Source organism: Meleagris gallopavo, chromosome 1 (genome assembly GCF_905368555.1).
Source record: "Meleagris gallopavo chromosome 1, MGAL_WU_HG_1.1, whole genome shotgun sequence".
Lineage (NCBI taxonomy): Eukaryota > Metazoa > Chordata > Aves > Galliformes > Phasianidae > Meleagris > Meleagris gallopavo.
Window position 1 is genome coordinate 169,652,684 of NC_139404.1, and position 21,539 is coordinate 169,674,222.

General features: G+C 37.9%; 1 protein-coding gene across 4 annotated transcripts in view; it reads left to right on the forward strand.

The window, feature by feature from the left end:
* Nucleotides 1–21,539, forward strand: part of TRPC4 (transient receptor potential cation channel subfamily C member 4) — a 146,258-nt gene that overhangs the window by 58,325 nt on the left and 66,394 nt on the right. For all 4 annotated transcript variants that reach the window (XM_085215968.1, XM_085215970.1, XM_085215969.1 and 1 more), the window contains one exon: nucleotides 19,474–19,992. In XM_085215968.1, the coding sequence (XP_085072094.1) occupies nucleotides 19,474–19,992 (519 nt within the window). The remainder of the gene's footprint in view (nucleotides 1–19,473; nucleotides 19,993–21,539) is intronic.

Below are 21,539 nucleotides of genomic sequence, written 5' to 3' on the forward strand. Positions count from 1 at the left end.
TCCAGACTAATGCATTAGTTTCACAAAAACAAGGTCAAATATCCCACTAGTTGCTCTCTTTTTATATTATTTTAATGATTTAATAAAAATAATAAATAATACAATAAAATAATAATAAAATATTTAATAAGTTATTAAAATAATATTTTTGTTACTTATATACATCAGTTATAGTATGTGTTTTATATGCCACCAAAGACAATTCCATTTCATTCAGTGCTGCCCAGGCAAGCCAAAAGTTAGGACACCCATGGTCTAGATTCAGGGTATAGGAAAGGTCACAACTAAAGTGTTTACAGACATTGCTTAGTCATGCTTTTGTGACTTCTTGTTTATTATTAGATACTGATTTTGTGACGTTGGTGTTTTTATAGGTAGGTACTCTAGAGACAACTTCCTGCAGATGTCTGGAAAAATAAAATCAGGCTAATGCAGAAATGACATTCACAAACATGAGGTTGCAGGATGGGGAGGCAGTGATCATATTAGTATGTGCCTTGCTCACTCATTCCACAGTATGAGCTTATAAACATGAAAACACAGCTTGTCATGAAGAGAGGGTCATGGAAAGAAGGTGAAAGTTGGAAGTTTCCAACTCCTGCAGCACTGTTCCAGTCTGCTTTAAACCTGACATTTTACTAGTCATCAAAGCAGACTGGGAGGTATAGCTATACAGAAGATTTCTCAGTCTCTAGCTCGTTGGATGCATCACTCTTGTACCCTCTTCAGAAGTGGTGCTGGTGTCCTCTGTGAGACATCTCTCTGTCTCCCGCACACTCTTATCTCACTGCTATCAGTTCCTTGTATATCACCTCTTCATTTCTGGGGTGTCCTGGCAAGGTACAGTATACTAACTTTTTCTCATCTTTTGTTTGCAGAACTTTAGCAGTCACTGTGTAACAGTGCATACATTCTAAAGCTTCCAAGTAGATACTAGTCCATCTTCTCACGTCTAGGCATTGAAAGAGTTAGCATATAGCTACAAAAGGGCCTGGCTAACCCCTTGATCTGAATGATAGGCGGACGTGCACATCAGAGCATGTTCTGGTATTTATGTGCTAAGCAGTATATTAGTGACAACTGTGTACTTCTGGACAGGAGGAGTTAGCTAGGAGGAATCAGCTGATCATTCCAGGATTTTTTTTTTTGAGGTGGGACAAGTGGATGTTATTTTACAGTCACAAGCTAAAGTTATATTTTAAAAACTTAGCTTTCAGTTTTTAGCTGACTGATTGGTCTAGTATTAAATAGGGAAGTTGGTGGCCCTGCATGTGGCAGAGGGGTTGGAGATTGATGATCCTTGAGGTCCATTCCAACCCTGGCCATTCTGTGATTTAGAATGGGAAAAGGCAAAAGAGATGTGGACAATACAAGCTGTTTCACTTGACTCTACTGCATGCAATTACAATTAGAATAAAGCAAGATTCATAATATGTTCAACATCTGATCTTTTATTATTTTATTTTATCAGTGTTGCCATCCAGTTTTGGGGAGAATGAAAGCATGTGGAGGAAAAGCTAGGGAAACGAACAGGTCCTGTGAGAGACTGTCAAAGGTGTTGCATAGTACAGCATCTAAGCCATTGGGGCAGGCAGCTACACGGATGTTCAGGAGCTCACCTAAACTGTCTGATAAAAAACACACACAGCAAAGCTAGACATCTTTGCAGACAAAGTGCCTTCAGTCTGGCAGTGTTACCTAAAACAGATAAAAGAAAGCAGAACTGAGCCTGAAGAGTCGTTCTGCTTTTCTGAGATGGTGACAGCCTAGATTTGGCATCTCTTTAACAGCTTCTGGGTCTCTAGGTCTGACAGAGCACCCTGAAAATTCCCTTTGTATCCTCTTTACCCACTGTGGTCATTTCATGTCTCTTGGTATCCTTATCCTTCTTAAAAGTGCCTCTTGAGAAGTCTCAAGAGCCTGAGATGAAGCTAGTGCTCTTCTCTGCAGCTGTGCTCATAGCCTAACTTCAGTCTCAGTTGGAGTCCTCTCAGTATACGCAGAGCATTCAGTCAGTTTCAGTCCATTATTTTCTTAACAGGACTCATAAAATTATCTAATTGTCCCAACTCTACCTTGCCACACAACTTGCAGTAGTGTTCACAGGGAAGCTGCTGTGCTGGGGTTGTACCTCTTCCTAGTAGCAATGCTGGTCATGAAGGAGAGGATCAGGTAAACACATACAGGTTGAAGGTCCAGATCACATGCCATGGACTAAAAAAGATGCTGGAAATGCGCTTTCAGATTTTCTCCTAATTAGAGAATAGAGGTTTACAGTGGTGAAGCAGAGGCAGAAGGAAAGATGTACTGCATAATGCCTTATAGTTTTCCTTATCTAAACCATTTCCCCATTTCCATAGCACTGGAAAATATCAGTCACAGTCACTTGTGTAATGTTCTTTGTCTGTTGAGATTAAAGCATCATTTTTTGTTTTGAAAATGTCTCCCACAGAAGTTCATGAACTGAGTTCCTTTTTGAATGTTCTGATTAATGACAGTCTAGCTAGTAATGAGTATGGAGGAGGCAATGCAACACTATTTTGTCGAGCTTGAAGTATACAATCTTGAAGTGGAATGTCAGGGCACAAAGTTGAATCTTCCCACTCTGAGTGGGTAGCTGAGTACTTTTTTTTTTTTTTTACAGTGGTATCTTATTAATTGTAATTCTTTGACAGATTTTAAAATATTGAGAGACATAGATGAATGTGAGAGGCTGTGTAGAGGAATAATCCAGTTTATTAATTAAATAGATACAGCAGTCTATTCACATATTCAATCTTTAATATAATCATTTGGCACATGGAAACAACATGTGGCTCAAAAGAAGAGGTGTAACATAAGGATGGAAATGATTAATTGCATCAGAGATGAAGATAGGGATTTACGAAGGTATAGTTCTTTGATTTTTTTTTTCAAAAAAAAAAAAAAGCTGCAAATGTCATTAAATCTTGGTAATGCATCCAAATTGTCTGTGTTTGTATGCATCAAAGAAAGGTGGGTAGCTATACAGAAAAATCTGTGACAATTACTAAAGAAAAACTTCAGAAGCTGGTGCCATCAAATATTGCTACAAGTAATTTCAATATTGAGATAGGCAATGTATTTTACAATATGCACCCATCACCTTGTAACAAATGTTAAATCATAATATTCCAAATATGAAGTGTGGCGCGAGAAACATGCCAAAATATGGGGGAAATGTGACAGCTTTTTGACCTGTACAAAATGATGAGCCATTTTGTTACTGGCACCATAAACATTGCAGGATTCTTAAGGCCAGATTACTGGCAGGTGTTATTGATGATGATTTACTAATCTTCCTTTTTAGCAGTTTTCAGAACTTTATAACATGTTGATGATAACAAATACACATTTAGTACAGTGACAATTGGTGACAAAAAATATACTCCAAATGTTATTGATTTTGAATTTTTTTTTTTTTTGGTCATTTTTTGCTGGCTTTTCAACTTTTTGTTTTCAGCTCATTCTGCAAATGAAAGCACTTTACAACTGCAAGGAGATAAGTGAAGATTAAACAATTGAAAATATAAAAGGTACTAAGAATATAAAAGAAAATCTTTAAAGGCTTATGCAAAAATGCGATCCCTTTTTCAGTGCTGTCTTACTTTCCCCTCTTTATATATTTACTGATAGCCATTTTATAGCACCAAGTTTATAATAATAAAAGAAATTGTCCAAAATCTCTGCCTTCTACAGTTAGTAGACCTGTACTGTCATCTTCAGAAACTCCCATTCCTTTAATCTGTTTTCCCAAAGCTACCTGCCTTTACTATATGTTAACAACTACGCAGATAATTTCAACAGAAGATTTGGGCAGATTTCTGGTGCTTGAAAACTTGCTAAAAACCAGCTGTGATACTAGTAGTATCAATCTTTTAAGAGGACTGAGAGGCTTGATGAACAGTACCTTCTTTGACTGAGGCCTAGAAATGTTCATAGCCTGAAAATTATGAAATTTATTTCATAAATTACATTTTACTTCAACTAAATCTTTTTTTTCATTTTTATTTCATTTATTATATTTTACTCTCATTAATTATCCCAGGAAAGGTTTTGGAGTATCTCATTCTGGAGGCCATTTCTAATCATGTGGAACACAAGAAGGTATCAGAGGTAGTCATTATTGTTTCACTGAGGGGAAATCATGCTTAATCGATTTGATAGCCATCTATGACAGAATGACTGGCTGTGTAGATGATGAGGGGAGAGCAGCAAATGTTGTCTACCTGAACTTCAGCAAGGCTTTCAACATGGTCTCCCATAACATTCTCATAGGTAAGCTTAGAACATTTGGTTTAGATGACTAAACAGTGAGGTTGATTAAGAACTGACTAAGAGCTCAGAAGGTTGTGATCAGAAGCACTGAGTCTGGTGGGAGGACTGTACCAAGTGATGTTGCCCAGGGGTTTGTTCAACTTATTCATTAGTGATCTGGATGAAGGCACAGAGTGTGCTCTTGGAAGTTTACTGATGATACCAAAGTGGGTGGAGTGGCAGATATCCCAGAGGACTATGCTGCCATTCAGAGAGACCTTGTCAGGCTTGAGAGATGGGCAGAGAAGAACATCATGCCCAGAGAGGTGGTGAAAGCCCTGTCCCTGGAGACATTCAAGGTCCGACTGGACCAGGTTCTGGGCAGCCTGATCTAGCTGTGAATGTCTCTGTTCATTGCAGGTGAGTTGGACAACAAGATGACCTTTGGGGGTCCCTTCCAACTCCAAGGATTCTCTAAAAGCTCTAGGAAGCTCTAAAAGGGCAAGTGCAGGGTCCTGCATCTAGGGAAGGATAACCCCATGCACCAGTACAGGCTGGGGGCTGACCTATGGGAAATCACCCCTGCAGGGAAGGCCCTTGGAGTCCTGGTGGTCAGCAGGCTGACCATGAGCCAGCCTCTCTGATGAGGAAAGGCTTAGAGAACTGGGCCTACTCAGCCTGGAGAAGAGAAGACTGAAAAGAGATCTTACTAACGTGTACAAGTATCTCAAGGGAGGGTATCTGTGGGATGGGTCCAGATTGTTTTCTGTGATGCCTGGCAACAGGATACGAATCAATGGGCTTGAACTGAAACACAGGAAGTTCTGTCTGCATGTGAGAAAAAACTTTTTCACTGTGAGGGTGACTGGGCACTGAAACAGACTGCCCAGAGAGGTAGTGGAGTCTCCTTTGAAGACATTCAAAACCTACCTGGATGTGACCCTGCTAGAAGCAGGGAGTTTGGATGATCCCAAGTTGTCCCATTCAACCTCATCTACTCTGTGTATTTCAGAGTGTGTGATTATCTTTTCATTTGGCTATGCAAGTTAACTTTTGAAGTTAACAAATATAAAATGTTCAAGGAGCACTATAAACAACCTACTGTCCTCTCTGACTAGAGCAGTTTCTCGAGGGGCAATTAATGGCGTTGCTCTTGCTGAGATAAACTAAGTAGGTATGTGTTATATAAATGTGTATACAGGTATATTTATATATAGATTGGGAGCCAGGGCCCAATTCAAGCACCTGAAGCTGACAACAGTGCAGTTAGTGGTACAGTCTCATTCCTCTGCAGACACATCTCTTGTCTCAAGACAGCACTGCAAAGGAGTGAGAGACTCCAGTAGGCCCTGCGTTGTTTTGGGGTAGATCTCTTTGACTCTCTCCATAAAGTCAGTGAGCTCCCAGTAAAGTCAGCGAAGAGCTAGGAGAAATCTGATGAAAAAATGCAAATGTTTATCTTAAAATAAGAAAAATAGCGTAGAATTTACTCATGTTGCAAAGTGAAATGTGAAGCATCTTAGAGAAGTCTCAGAGATGAATGTAGATCTAGAAATTACAACACAGGAGCTCTGTGAGACCAGTACCTGACTGAAGTGGCAGGTGGTTGTCTGACAGGACGCAGAGACATCTAAAATAACACCTATATGGGAATGACTGAGCTGAGGCCTAGATTTGCATTGGGTTTAATGGAAGCTTAAAAACCCAACCCATATAAACTCTGTAACAAAATGGCTTAAGTTGGAGTTAAATCGCATTCTGTAGATTCATCTACTACAGATCCTTGCTCTGACATGGCCAATGCAGAAGCCTGGAAAAGATTCTGGAAACAGGACTAGCAGAGAGCTCTATTCTTGAAGGAAGCACTTTTTCAAAGGCACAGCAACTACTAATAGACACAATCTTCCAGGCTACTGAGTGCTGCAAAATGGTCTGCTGATTTGATTTTCTTTTTTTCCTTAAGAATCTTTCTAAAGAGTTCTTCATCTGTGAGTCACTGTGCTGAAGAGCAGTTACCTGAAATTTGCCTTCTTAAATTCATCTCTCCTGTGAAGAAAGACTGAGGGAACTGGGCTTGTTTAGATTGGAGAAAAAGAAGGTTCTGGGGGGACCTCAGTGTGGCCTTCCAGTACTTGAAGGGAGTGTATAAACAGGAAGGGGAATGACTGTTTACATGTATTGATAGTAGTAGGACAAGGGGGAATGGTTTTAAACTAAGACAGGGGAGATTTAGGTTAAGTTTTAGTACGAAGTTTTTCACACAGAGGGTGGTGACGCACTGGAACAGGTTGCTGAAAAAGTTTGTGGATGCCCCATCCCTGGAAGTATTCAAGGCCAGGCTGGATGTGGCTCTGGGCAGCCTGGTCTTGTGGTTGGTGACCCTGCACATAGCAGGGGGTTGAAACTCGATGATCATTGTGGTCGTTTTCAACCCAGGCCATTCTATGAATCTATAAATCTATGAAATTAGTTATATGCGAGGAAAAGTAGAAACTGATGGATTGCTTCATGGTGATCATTTCTGTAGAGGAAACAGACCTGGGGGTATTGTTCAATGCTTGGCTGAACATGAGCCAGCAGTGTGCACAGGTGACACAGGAGAAGACCAGTGGCATCTTGGCTTGTATCAGAATTGATAATGCCAGCAGGAGCAACAAAGTATTTGTCCCTCTGTATTCAGCAGTGGTGAGGCCACACCTCAAGTACTGTGTTCAATTCTGGTCCCTCACTTCAAAAAAGACATCAAGGCCCTGGAGCGTGTCCAGAGAAAGGCAGCTAAGCTAGTGTGGGGTCTGGAGCACAGGCCTTATGAAGAGCAGCTGAGGGAGCTGTGATTGTTCAGTCTGGAGGAGGCTCAGGGGAGACCTTATTGCTCTCTACAGCTACCTGAAGGGAGGTTGTAGTGAGCTGGGGGTCAGCCTCTTCTCTCGTGTAACTGGTGATAGAACTAGAGGGAATGGCCTCAAGTTCCACCAAGGGAGATTCAGAATGGACGTTAGGAAATACTACTTTTCCGAAAGAGTGATCAGGTGCTAGAATGGGCTGGTGGTGAAGTCACCAACTCTGGAGGTGTTCAAAGAAAGGTTTGGACACTGTAATGACAGACATGGTTTAGTGAGATGATCAACGATTGGTGAATGGTTGGACTGGGTGATCCTGTGGGTCTTTTCCTACCTTGGTGATTATGTGATTCTACAATCAGTCTTTGAGAGTCAGCCATACAGTCATCCCTAATGATCTTAAAATGAATGGTTTTTAAAATATTTATTCACAGGAAAAACCTATGAAGATTAAAACAAAAATAAAAACCAGAAACATGCCACCACTGTTGAGGAGCTTGCTCATGTGTAGCCCTACACTTCATCATCAACTTTGCTCTTCTTACAAGACATCTGTCATTTTTGTTCTGTGAACACTGAGCTTAATGAAATATGGTTTCCACACACCTATGTGCATCATAATTGAATTTCCTTTGGTTTTGATAAGTTTTAAATGTGCACCAAAGCTTTTTAAGAGGTTGGCACTTTCATAATATCTTTTTGTTTTCTTTTTTTTTCCTGTGTGCATGTGATTTTTTTGGCATCTAGTAATATAGTTCAGCTCACACTCCAGAATTTTCTTTACAGAATCACAGAATGGCCAGGGTTGGAAGGGACCTCAAGGATCATCAATCTCCAACCCCCCTGCCTCATTCAGGGCCACCAACCTCCCCATTTAATACTAGACCAGGTTTCCCAGGGCCCCATCCAATCTGGCCTTGAACATCTACAGGGACAGGCATCCACAACTTCTCTGGGCAGCCTGTTCCAGCACCTCATCACTCTCTCTGTAAAGAGCTTTCCTGTGACATCCAACCTAAATCTTCCCTCCCTCAACTTAAAACCATTTCCCCTTGTCCTACTGTTATCTCCCCTTTCAAAGAGTTGACTCCCTTCCTGTTTATAAGCTCTCCTTAGGTATTGAAAGGCTGCAATGAGGTTACCCCGCAGCCTTCTTTTCTCCAGGCTGAACAAGCCCAGCTCCCTCAGCCTGTCTTTGTAGGGGAGGTGCTCCAGTCCCCTGATCATCTTTGTGGCTCTCCTCTGGACCTTCTCCAACAGCTCTCTGTCTTTCTTGTACTGGGGGCTCCATACCTGGACGCAGTACTCCAGATGAGGCCTCACAAGAGCAGAGTAGAGAGGGACAATCACCTTCCTGTCCTTGCTGGCCACCCATTTTCTGATGGAGCCCAGGATACCATTTGCTTTCCAAGCTGAATTTAGATCTCAGTCATCCATCTTCTGAGCATCTTCAGCTGGAACAGCCCCACAAATTCCAGATTCACAGTGGGGTGACTGACAGTACCCATTAACGTGATTACAGTCTTACTTAGAATTACTTACAGTTTTAGAAGACTACCACTTACACTCTCAATTTATCATTTTCTGGATGGAGGTTACACATGTCGTATATTATACTGACAGAAATCTTTTAATTACACTTTATGCCAGTGTTAAAATTCACATCTTCCGCATCTTCACTCCAGACTGACAGGGGTCAATATTATTTCCTTTTTAAATTGAGCTAGTAGAAGCTGGTAGTAAAATATTTTGTAAGTCTGTAGGTTTCTGGCAGGAAAGAAATGAAACCTGAAATATTCACCCTCAAACCTTACATTTCATATTGTGTACTGGTCCAGATATATCTGAACATTTATAGAAAATGAAAAAAAAAATCTATCACCATTTTATTTGCTTCCTATCTGCTTTGTGATATCAACTATTAGTACAAACATACTGCCTGACAAGTTGAAATTTCTCTTCCGTGCTCACACCTCTGCTTATTAAATATCTGTTACTACCGTGAGTAGAGTAAAAATATATTTTCATATGCTCAAATGAAAACTTCTTAGATCTTAGAGCATGATAGGGTTAGTTCTCTAACCCTAGGTGCATTACTAGGATGCACTGTGTACAAGATGTATAAGAGATCAAGATATATGATCAATCAGTAAATTCAAGAGGACAGAAACACAGAGATAGAACTAACACAAAACATGAAAAGATTTGAACCAATCCATTTTCTCCTTAGCACCAGTTTCAAAGGCTTCTTTCTAGCAATCTACCCTAACCTACTTTTAACTATCCTGCTAATAGTCTTTCATTGCATAGGGAAGTATATATAGTAAGGTATATCTCTTTCATTTCTCCTTTTATATCTTTGCAGTGGAAATTTCAAAGGCTATGTATCTATGTATACATTTAATTTCTACTCTGCTATTTCTTCTCTGATACAAGGACTGCTTCATGTTCCCAGAACCTCATAGTCAGTCAGATTGTTCTATTGATTTTTAGATGCAGGAAGAATCTTAAAGTGTCTTCCATTAAGGAAATGAACACAGGTGAGGTTAAAATTACTAAAATGCAATTTTCAGTCCTCTACTTGTTAAAGACTGTTCAGTTTTTCTCTTCCAGTACAGCTGCATTAACTTTAATCTCCTCTATCTTATACAAACAAGTCTTGGTCTTCATCTTCCAAAGTTAGAATACTTGCAGTATGCTTCAAAAGCTAGAGCTGCTGCTAAACAACAAACCACGGAATAACTAAGCAACATACCAGGAATAACATAGTCATGAAACTGATTGCTATAATGTTTCTCTGCATCATTTTTATTGTTTATGGGTGTCGCGGTTTCAAGCATGACAGGACAAGGGGGCCCCTTTCTCCCCTTTTGGAGATAAGGAAAATAAAACTACCCAATTAAGATAAGGAGGGAGAACAGATTTACTACAAATGGTAAAATAATGTAAGATAATAATAAGAAATAGAGTTACAATTAATAACTCAAATGGAAGAGAGAGGAAGGCTATGACCATACTGCTGTTCGCTGTGCTGCCAGAACTTGGAAGCCATCTCACCTCCATCACCTGGAAATGTAGATCACGTGGAGGCCCTTGGGAAATGTAGTATATACATCTCAGTGTATCTTTCTCTTGGAGAATCGGAACTCACGTGGTACAGCTAGAGAGCAGAGACTAGGAAATACAGCTCCACTGTGCACTGTCTCTATACCCAACAGCCTGTTGCATGATATGGAATACTGATATAACCAGGACTGTGGGGTTTCTGTATCCTTTCAATATTCTTTTGTATTTCCTTGCATAATATTTTGAAAAGATATGGGGCATATTTTTCCTTAAGTGTCTTTTACATTTGTCTGATTTCTGATTTGTTCTTTGACTGTACAACCATTTACATTTTCTTAAGATGTGAAGTTTATTTCCCAGGTGTGAAGATATCACATTTTAATTTGAAATACTAAGTAACTGCAATCAGTTCTAAAAAAAATTAGCTAATTCACACTCTTCCCCCTGAACACTTATTTCTCCTTAACAGTCTGTTGACACATAGAGAAGCCACCATTATTCTTTTTTTCAAAACCTCCTTTTAAAAAAGACATATTTATCATTCTGTAGCCAGCAGGACACCTTTTTTGCTTTTATGCCTGTGAAACTGAGGTAAAATCAAAGGATCTATGTCAGACTAAAAGACCTTTTCTAACTTTTCCCTCGAGACCTCCATGGAGAAGCAAGTCCACTTACTCTCACCTCCCCACTTGACTCTTGGAACCACTCTGGGAGAAGGCTGGGAAAAAGCAAGAGCTTTTCCTCTGAAGTGGTTTCTCTCTGATGGTATGATAAAGTGCACCATACTGCTTTCTCATTCCCTCTTGTCAGTGGAAAAGAGGGAGAAAATGCCACGAGTGCAAGGATTGAGATAATGACGGGGAGATCACGCACCAGTTACTGTCAAGGGTAAAACAGACCCAGCACAAGGAGATTAATGTAATTTACAGCCTATTACTAACAGACTAGAGCAGTGAGAACTGAAAGCAAACTAAAAACACCTGCTCTTCCCCCCAACACCTTCTCAAACATTTTTCCCCTGAACAATGCTGGAGTATGGGGGATGCAGTCAGTCCATAACATTTTGTCTCTACCACTCCTTCGTGGTCAATCAACTGCTGTCACAGTGTGGAATCCCTCCCACATGATGCTGTCCTTCCCAAACTGACCCTGCATGGGTTTCCCACAGGCAGCAGCTCTCCAAGCACTGCTCCAACAAGGCTCCGTACCGCAGAGCTCAACCTTCGTGCACTGCTCCACATGAGTCCCCATGGGCAGCAGCTTTCCCAGCCATCTGGGGGACCTCTGAAAACAGAATATCAAAAATAAACTTCCCTAAAATAATTTTGCCTGTTTGGACTGTCTTGCCTTTGAGAAAAGAAACTGTGCATCCATGCAAGAAGATTCAAGTGAGAAGGACTCACCCAAGTCTTATTCTGAATATTTTGAAAGTTTTGATATTTGCTTCTCTTGCTGAAAAAGGCTTGTATGAGTTTGATTACGATGTGAGAGAAATAATTTAAGTTGTCCTTTAATGGTTTCCATACGATCTTTTTTCTTTCATATATTTTTCCCTGCCATCTTCATTTTCTTTTTACATTGTTCCTAAGTGAAAACAAAACTCTTCTCATTTGTCATTCTGAGCACTCAAGGAATTCTCAAAATTCCTACCTGAGAAGCTCTTCTCATTCAAGTTTCAAAAATATACGTGGTGAGAAAACAGGTCCCAGCTGCAAGCAGAGAACAAATTCAAACTATCCTGACAGTCACTTATTAGTTATATAAGTCATTTCCTGCCATTGCTGAAGATACAGACATTGACTGAAGTAAGGACATATCCATCCACTCAGAATGCTCATGGGGAAAAAATAATTGAAAATGACCACTTTTATGTACAGCAGTATTTTGGATCAGCTCCCAGACATACAAGAAGGAAAAAAAAGAAAAGAGAAATGAAGTACTGAAGGCTTTCTCAGCAGTCACACCCTACAAAAGTATGTCCCAAATCTGTCAACTGAAGTATCTTTTCCTATGATTCCATCTGGAAACTGTCATTGATACATTTTACATTTCCTTTCCAATCTCTATTCTCCTTTTTCAAATAAAAGAAAACTGTACTTTTACTACACCTGGAGGATTCCAGAGAAAATAATCAAATATACTGCCTATAAGCACCTAGAAGAAAACGCCGATATGAGTAGCAGGCTACCTGGATTTGTCAGGAATAAATCTTGTCATAGCGACACAATTTTCATTCATCACCAAATAGCAAGCTACATAGGTTAGGGCAGAGCAGATTATATAGCTCAAGTTTTGTAAAATTTGAGAAACTTTCACTCAAAATATTGACTAAGTATATTTGCCAGCAGTCCTCTGTAAAGCAGAATGAGTGAAGGATGAAATGAGCAATTCTGCAAGGATCTATCCCAATCAGTATATTAGTTTATGACGCTTAGAATGAAATAGAGGGAGCATGTTAAACCTCTAGATGACATAAAACTGAGGCAATCACAAATCTGTTGCAGGGCACAATTAGAATGCAGGATGATTTTGGCAAACCAGATAAATGATTTGTATGAAAACAGAATAGTTTAGTAATAAGTACCAGGTTATAAATGAGCAGAAAGCGTCAGCCAAGTATAAACTGGAATTGAATATAGCTAAGACAACAACATGTCATTGGCAATTAAAACAAAACTAATAGAAAATGACAAGACAGTACCACATCAATATCACACTTGGTCACATCAAAAGAAGATGAGTTATATATAAATTTGTCCTCCTCTATACTGAGAAGTGGTAGAGAAAGAAGTTAGTAGTCTCATAGAAGTAAAAAACTTCTCCATAGCATGAGTCTGAAGGAATGAGGGTGTTTAAAAGAGAAAAAGGTACAGTAAATAAATAAGGTATTCTCTGCATCCACATTTTATAAAGCAAGCACTGTACACTTAATCTGCGCAAAGATAAAACAAATATCAGAAAAGTTACCAGGAAAGAGTGCAACGTATCCATTCATCACTGCAAGACTTTAAGAATAGTTTGATCAAATATCTGTGAGGAACGCTGTAGTGTAGTTACCATGCTTAAACTGCAAGCATTGTCAAGAGGACAAACAAGAGCTTCTCAGGACAGTTTCCTGCCCATTTTATGCCATGTGATGCTTCTACTGCTCTAGTCTTTTACATTATTTGACTTGAATGTTTTTCAGTTGTGTTAAGAATATATTATTATTTGTATCATGGGACAACACAAGTCATCATCATTGTTTAGAAAATGTTGGTTTCAGTGAATTATGAAGTGCTGTTGTAATTATTTTTCTTAATATATAGTAGCATTATTTCTTTTTTGTGCAGCTTGGCTGGCACAGAAACTGGAGTCATCTGCCTATGATGTGACTATTGAGGCACAATAATTCATTTAGCTGTAATAGTATGAGCGTGAAAAAGCATTAGAAAACCTCTGGGTCACATCTTATGCTAGTTTAAGAGTAACTGATAAGAGAGAAAAACTCTGAGATTTGGAAAACTGGGCATGAACTTGGATGAAGTAGAATTAAAATAACTAAGGCATGTCAATGTAACTTTACTAATGTCCTGTGTACACAAAAGACAAGCCCTGAAGCTTTCTTAAATGTGACAGGGATTTAATATTGGCTATGGCAACTTCCCCATTGCTTGTCATGTCCCAGAAAAGCTGAAAGAAAATTTTTAGCAAAATGAATGGACATGATATTACATAACCACTATTCTAACTAGGAGGAAGTTACACCTTGCAAACTAGAATGTATATTAGCAGCAAATAAGGATACGTAGGCCTGATCCGTGGACGTATTTATGACTCTTACAATGTACATTGAAGAGGGTTTTCAGGTTTTCAGGAGAAGCAAAACTGGCAGTCCGGAGCCCTACTAAAATAAGATAGAAAAAAAGAAGACTCCTACAGATAGCATGTTTTAGCATTAACTGTTAATACCTTCTGCTCACAAACTGGAAAACTGGACAGAATGATGACTGGTGCAGGTTTGGAGATGTGAGGTAGGGTTTGGTGCAGATTGGCATTAGCATGAAATAGCTCAGACACTAAATTGTGAGCTAGTTCAGAGCACAGTCTGCTAAGTAAATTATTTTGGGCCATATGCTAAAGCGAGTATTTACCAAACTTGAGCTATCTAAAGTTAGATATCTGTTTTGGTATGTTTATTGAAGCATCCCTTTTAAGGCAAATCTCTGGGCTGACTTGACAAAATAATACTTTGCTGGGAAAATATTAAGGACATTCATAAAATTAGTTTTTAGTACTGAAATGATAAAATAGTTTCATCATGATAATTTTATCTAAATCCAAATGTAGGGTATCGGTCCTTTCTAAGTTATAGGCAAGTTTTGCAGTGAAGCTCAGTTTCAAAATTAAAAAAAAAAAAAGAGAAAAGAGCACAGAATCTTTTGTTCAGATATGCCCACACCAAAATCTGAGGTTTAATTATTATTTTTTACTAAATGTTCATAAATTCTGCATCATTTGTTCAAAAAAGTAGACACATCTAGGAAAAGCAGAAAGAAATAGTCTGCCTAGGCAACCAGCAGAACTGGGAACAAATCTTGTGTCCTGAGATCCAGATGAGATGTCAGCTGGTATTGCCTTAAGTCAAGTTGACTGTTTTTTTTTTCGCCTGAAATGTATCTCCCACTTTTTCTGTTCATATCAGCATTTGGAAACTGACAGAAGACACTTCCATTTCAAAACTGCAGCCAAAGAAATCTTCCCACCACAAAGTTAGAGGCTAAGATTTCATTTTGACTAATCACTCCTTCCATTTTGCTGTGAAACAGATCCTATAATTTAACACAAGTGGGCGGTGGCCTTACATGTCTAGTAATTTGAAGTCTTAATATATTTTAAATAAGAATCAGTATTTTAATACTTTAAATGTACATTAGCAATTAATATTTAATTCAGACCCAAAACGATAAACATCACTTGACCTCAGATATGTGCTTCCCCATTTCTTTCATCTCTGTTGCTTGTGGACAGATGCCAGAAAAAAAAAAAAAAAAAAAAGAAAGAGGAGCATTAAGCATCTTTACAGCATTAAGCAGAACTGTGAGTGTGAAAATGTTAAAAGACATAATTTGTAAAATTTGTAATGAAATCTTATGTGCTGAAGTTACATGAGCAGCATTTCAGGTGTTTAATTAGTATTCAAAGTGTGCATTTTCAAGGAGATACAATATCTCTGAAATGTAAATTTCATTGCGCATTTATAGGTTGCTGTGCATTTCATTCAGTCTCTGAGATCCTGTTAGTTAATTTACAATGTCTTGGAGCAAGGATGAGAGTTTGTGTGTACATCTGTTTCTGACCAAAATTAGATGTAGAAAAAAATTAGATGTAGAGGGAGAATTTTGTAAAAAAATAAAAAAAAAATTAAAAAAAAAGGGAAAACAGTTTACATTAAGCATTTTGTACCTAACCTCCACAAATCTTTTAGGAAATGTAGGGAGTACAAGGATAATTAACAAGTTGAATCCTTTTCAGAAAGGCCATGAAAGCTACCTACAGAAAGCATGAAAATGACAATGTAGCAGATGGCTGTTACAAGGTGTGTATCACAAACGCTGCTCTGAAGTGAGGTTTTTCTTGAGCTCATTTTGGCAACTTCCATCCACCTAACTGCTATTGATGCTTAGTAAAATTCCAGCTGTGTAAGGCACAGCAAGTATCCTGGCATGAGAAGAAGAACCCCATATTTGGGACACCATTGTGAGCCTGCAGTTTGTGCAGAACTGTGAGGAGAGTTTCAGCTTTCAGGATAAACAGGATCCAGACTCTTCCAGTGATGTGGCAATCATCACTAATTGTCTTAGAGTTATACCCTCAAGTTATTTAAAATGTATAAAAATTTATTAGGAACTTAGTGCATTTGAAAGAAGTTGGAGTAGGGTGTTATTTTGAAATTTTGAAGTTTTCATTTTTTTTCAGCTGATAATCTAATAATGTGGAACTAAGGAACAGAAGAAATCAACTAACTTAGAGTCTGAATCAGTTAACTATATATGCATAGGGATATCTTGAATGCTGTGAGCTGTACAGAAAGTCAAAGTTCAATCTTTCCAGGATGTTTGGTTGATTGACAGTTGTAGAGCAATAGTTCTGAACTAATTGATGAGCTTGGTAACACACCCTTGTAATATTAATTTCCTAATTTAGCTTTTTACTCCATCAGAGAACATATATATTCATTTTGCTGTCATGTATATATGTCCTTATAAAGGCATGACTCAAGCAAACTAAATAGGAACTGAGCTATCCAAGAAAATAGGTTTCTTTGCATAGATTCTGGTCTCCTACACCTAAAAAAAGAAATAAAAGGACATTGGGGTTTTTAAATCTCTCTGTTAGGATACTGCAGGAATGAGAATCATTATGAGAAATCTAAATGAGACAAAAACATACCTGGGATTTCTATTCCTTCTTTTTCCAGAGTGACTATCTATTTCCTGAATATCCAGCAGGACATTAGAAATCATTCTCTACCTCGATGTCATTTTGCCTAGGACAAAATGTCTCAGACCTGTTTGGCATTAATTTATCCCAGATTTCTCTTTCTGTCATAGCAAAGGGACTTCATGCTAGCCATAAAGGGAATTTAAACACATATTTAAGAGGGCTGTTTCAATTGGTATCTGAAAAATTCTTAGGTTTCTAAGTCAGACTGACTCATTCCCAATTACAATAAGCACAAGAGAAAAGAATATAATTAGAAAAACCTCATGTCCCTGAACAATGAAATGTACAGATTTGTGGCATACTTTCTTTTTTTTCTGATGTTTTTTTTCCTACTCATCCCCATACAGATGTACATAAAAGTATATAATCCTCAAACTGCTTTGCTCAGCCCTATAAATAAAGTTGAAATAGGAAAAAAACGTAAGAAGGCAAGTATCATTTGACCTTTCTAAGTTTAAGCAGCCTCACACTTGACATATTAACTCCAAAGTGTATCTCGTATTCACACCCCTTCTGAGCCTTGGGGAGTTACAGTCACAGTCAGTGTCTGTAAGACCTAGTAGCTTTCTATCCTCCCAGGATTTAAGCAAGAATCATATATTTTCTGTCGAAGATTTAGATTGGGTGGCTGATATCATTGAGTGCTGATTATTTGTTTTGGCTTCTTTAAAGGAAATTATACTTCAGTATTGTGGAAGTAAAATTCTTCATAGATCTAATGACTTCAGAGCAAATACTCATAACCTTAGGGTAGTATGGTTAGGTTGCAGTTGGACTTGATGATCTTTAAGGTCTTTTCCAAACTGAGCAGTTCTATGATTCTATGATTCTATAAGTTCAGAATGTAAGTACTTCATTATGCTGATGACGAGGGAATAATTTGTCCTTATTGCTTTGGCATTCTTAATATCTTTGGTTTAAGTGAGGAGGAAATCTTAAAATAGGATGTAAAGGTTCTGAGGTTAAACTCATGATGTAATTAAAATTGCAGTCTCAGGGTCTGCCCTTTAAGCTTAAATGTCATTGTAAGTTAAGGCTGAAATGATTTAATGCACATTTCTATATTTGGGTGAACTGTGATGGAATGAATTCCAAAATGTGTGCATCAGCTTTACCAGCCGAGTTTCTTTAAGATGAAATATTTTTACAAACAAGGAGAAAAACAAGCAAGTTTTGAATTTAAGAATCCCATACACAAGTCAATCACTGTAATACCAACGTTGTTTAGAGTTTTGTCTCCGTTAACATTTCAGAGAAGATTGAGGTTAATGACATGTTGCGATAGCTTTCAGTTCTGGCAGTGCTGGAAGCAAATATTAGTTTAGTACTGTCAGACAGCACAAGGATAATAACATGCTAACTGACACAGGCATGCCCTGAACTGTTGAAGATTTGGAGCTATGTCTTTTTATCCTTCAGCTTTCTGCTCTTCCAGCTGTTGCCTCTATGCCTTGTTACCCAGGCCTGAGGGCTGGGAGACTCACTGGCTGCAGCGGATGATGGCAAAGCATAACACATCCCTCCCAGAAAACCTCTGGTCAGCCAGATCACCAAAAGTTCGCCTCTCCTAATGCAGTCTTTGAGCCACTACTGCCATTTTCATTTCTTTCTAGCCTAAAAAAACATTGATTTATATAGTTGTGATTCAGAGAGCAGGAACAATGCATGCATGTGTGCTCACGTGCTTTTTTGTCTGAAAAATGTGCAAGTAACAGAGAAGATAAATCTAAAATTAAAATATCTAGTGAGATTTGAGGACTGGAAGTGACTCATTTTGCTCAGTGACATCATAGACAAAAGAGAAAACAGATATATATATCAGACAAGTCTATATATCCAGATTCATAGCAAACTCATGAGCTTGGATTAATATTTGTCTTCTCCAAGCTGAAGCAGATTGAGTTTTTACTTGATTACCAAACTGGGGACCAAAAGCTGTCCATAAATGCTGCTGTCATCACTATTTTTTTAATTGATATTGGCTAATTACACTTATGTGGCTTTGTCATACTAGTCTAATGAGATGTCTTGATATGCAAAACATTTAAAGTCAGATGTTGTAAAAAATAGAAACAAAGTTAAAAATAAACACCTTGCAATGTTTTGATAAAATGTGAACCACAGCAGAAAACTAAATCCACAGTGATGTTTCCTCCCTTGGGACCCTTTGTTACCTCTTGATAACCCCTCCTCCTGTTTTCCTATAAGCAGAATACATCTGTCTGCACTCATGAATGTAAAACTGAGTCTAGTGAAGTCTTTTCATCCAGTGTCTTTATTTCACTACACGGTCAAGTTTGTAACATTCTCCTTCTGCAAATATATGTTTTCTTTCACACTGATTTGCCCTTTTTATTTTGCAACTCCAGCTTGTTGTCTCCTGTTCACTGCTTCCTTCAGAGGATCACAATTACTCCTCCATGACACTCTCTTATAAAAGTGAGATTAACCAGTGAGAAATCAGAAAGTATTTTCATCTTTCTCACAGCTTGCGCTTCAACACACCTGACAAGAACATTTGTATCTGACATGTTTATTTACTCATTTGCACTAACAAATTGCTGCCTGTGGGTTGTTTACATACAAACAGGTTTTATTAAAAATCAAACTCTCTTTATGCAGTTTATTAATTGAACAGAGGCTATCTTGGCTGATTGAATTGTTATTTTTAAAGGGTTTCATTTGCTTCTGGCCTCAAGCATAGATCCATCCGTAACAGTACAAGCTGGTAAATTATCTGTAGCATAATTTTCTGTAGCTCTCGCTCAATTAAGAAGCCTGTAACAGTTTTTGCCTTTTCTTATAGGTCCCACCAATACTTCTGGACAAGCAGTTTTCAGAATTCACACCAGATATCACACCCATTATTCTGGCTGCTCACACCAACAACTATGAAATCATCAAACTCCTTGTGCAGAAGGGGGTCTCTGTGCCCAGGCCACACGAGGTCCGCTGTAACTGCGTTGAGTGTGTCTCAAGTTCGGATGTGGACAGCCTTCGGCACTCTCGATCTAGGCTCAATATCTACAAGGCTCTGGCGAGCCCGTCTTTGATTGCTCTGTCCAGTGAGGATCCTTTCCTTACTGCTTTTCAGCTGAGCTGGGAGCTGCAGGAGCTGAGTAAAGTTGAAAATGAATTTAAGTCAGAATATGAGGAACTGTCGCGGCAGTGCAAGCAATTTGCAAAAGATCTTCTGGATCAGACACGGAGTTCCAGGGAATTGGAAATTATTCTTAATTACAGAGACGATAACAGCTTGATAGAAGAACAAAGTGGCAATGATCTTGCAAGATTGAAACTGGCAATTAAGTACCGTCAAAAAGAGGTGAGTGTGCTGGAGAATATTTAAACATATTTAGTAGTAGTAATGTGCTAGATAATAGCCTGAAGCTTATACTTTTAACTTAGACAAATTCTGCTGTTTTTCTACATGGTCTCTTCTTTCTTTATATTTTAAATTACATATATTTGAGTAACTCTTATTATAATAGTAATATCAGAATCTGAAATGTTTTTCTATAGCCTGTATCCAAACAATTTTTTCTGTTACACCTGTATAGACTCTCTCCTGTACCTGTGCTCTGAGACACTCTTCAATAGGAGGATGAGAAATATGTACAGCGTACTTCAAAATAACTTTATGTATTAATTGTGCCTGAAAGGAAAAGGAAGCTATGTGTTTAGACACTTGTAACATAAGTTACTTCTCTAGAGGTTTCTTCAGAAAGGGTCAATCAGTACTGTAAATAGACAAGGAAACATAAGGTTAATAGCAATGTGCGACTCCCAAAATTTTAACATTCTTGATGTTTGTTTTCTTCTTCGTAAAATTAAAAATAGAATTACCTGGGTATTGCTTTCCATAACAGTTAAAAACTCATGAGTATATTTCACAGATACAGTTATTCAATTGATGCCTGCATCTCTTTTAAAGATATGCATGCAAAAGCAAGAGAATCACAATGGAAAGATATGTTACAAAGAAAATTCCTCTGAGACTTCCAAAACTTCACTTGATCCCTGCTAGAAAAAAGTTGAAATGTATTTTTTCATCTCATTTGGAACTTCTACATCAAAAATAAAATGAAATGTTGAAGTGTAAAAGCAAGAAAAAAAAAACAAAAAACTTTAATAATTAAAAAAGGTTAATTGTTCATATCAGGTATGGTAAATGTTTGTTTTTTTTTTTAAATCTGTGTTGTATTGAACTATTTTATCATTGCTAAATCTCTATTCTGAAAAAAATATGAAATCATTAATATTTTAAGTATGTGAGAAATATTTGCAGGAGCAGTAACTACATATGAAATGATTCTGTTGACCATTTAAAATATAATTAGCAATGTTAAGATATCATGAAAACAGGGACCTACTGAAGTACCAATGCAAAAATACCTGAATTGGTCTCTGATCTCATAATAAGCAATCTAATGTGTATTTTTTTTTCCTTCTGGACATGTACTGCATCATTATATAATTGTTTGTCTAATGTTTTAGGTAATAAATTATCTGCCTTTGTAAATTATTTTCAAATGCTGCAGTTCCAGACTTTCCTTTCAGTAACTACTTTTTGATTGCTTGAAATGCGAGTTTTGTATTAAAATGCATGATCCCATAATCATTTAAGAAATTCTGGTTTGATTAAACAGCTAGAATACAAAAATCTGATAGGTACAAAGATTGAATTTTCTTAATTTGAGATACAGACAGTCAGAGATATCTGTTGGGGGGGAAATGATTTTTATATTTGCCTTTGATTCCCATGCCTAATTAAATTGCAGTATTACAGCTGATTACACTTTATTGATTCTGCGTAAAAGCAAACATTAAAGCAATACTGTTTTTTCATATTTTACATACATTCTTCATTTC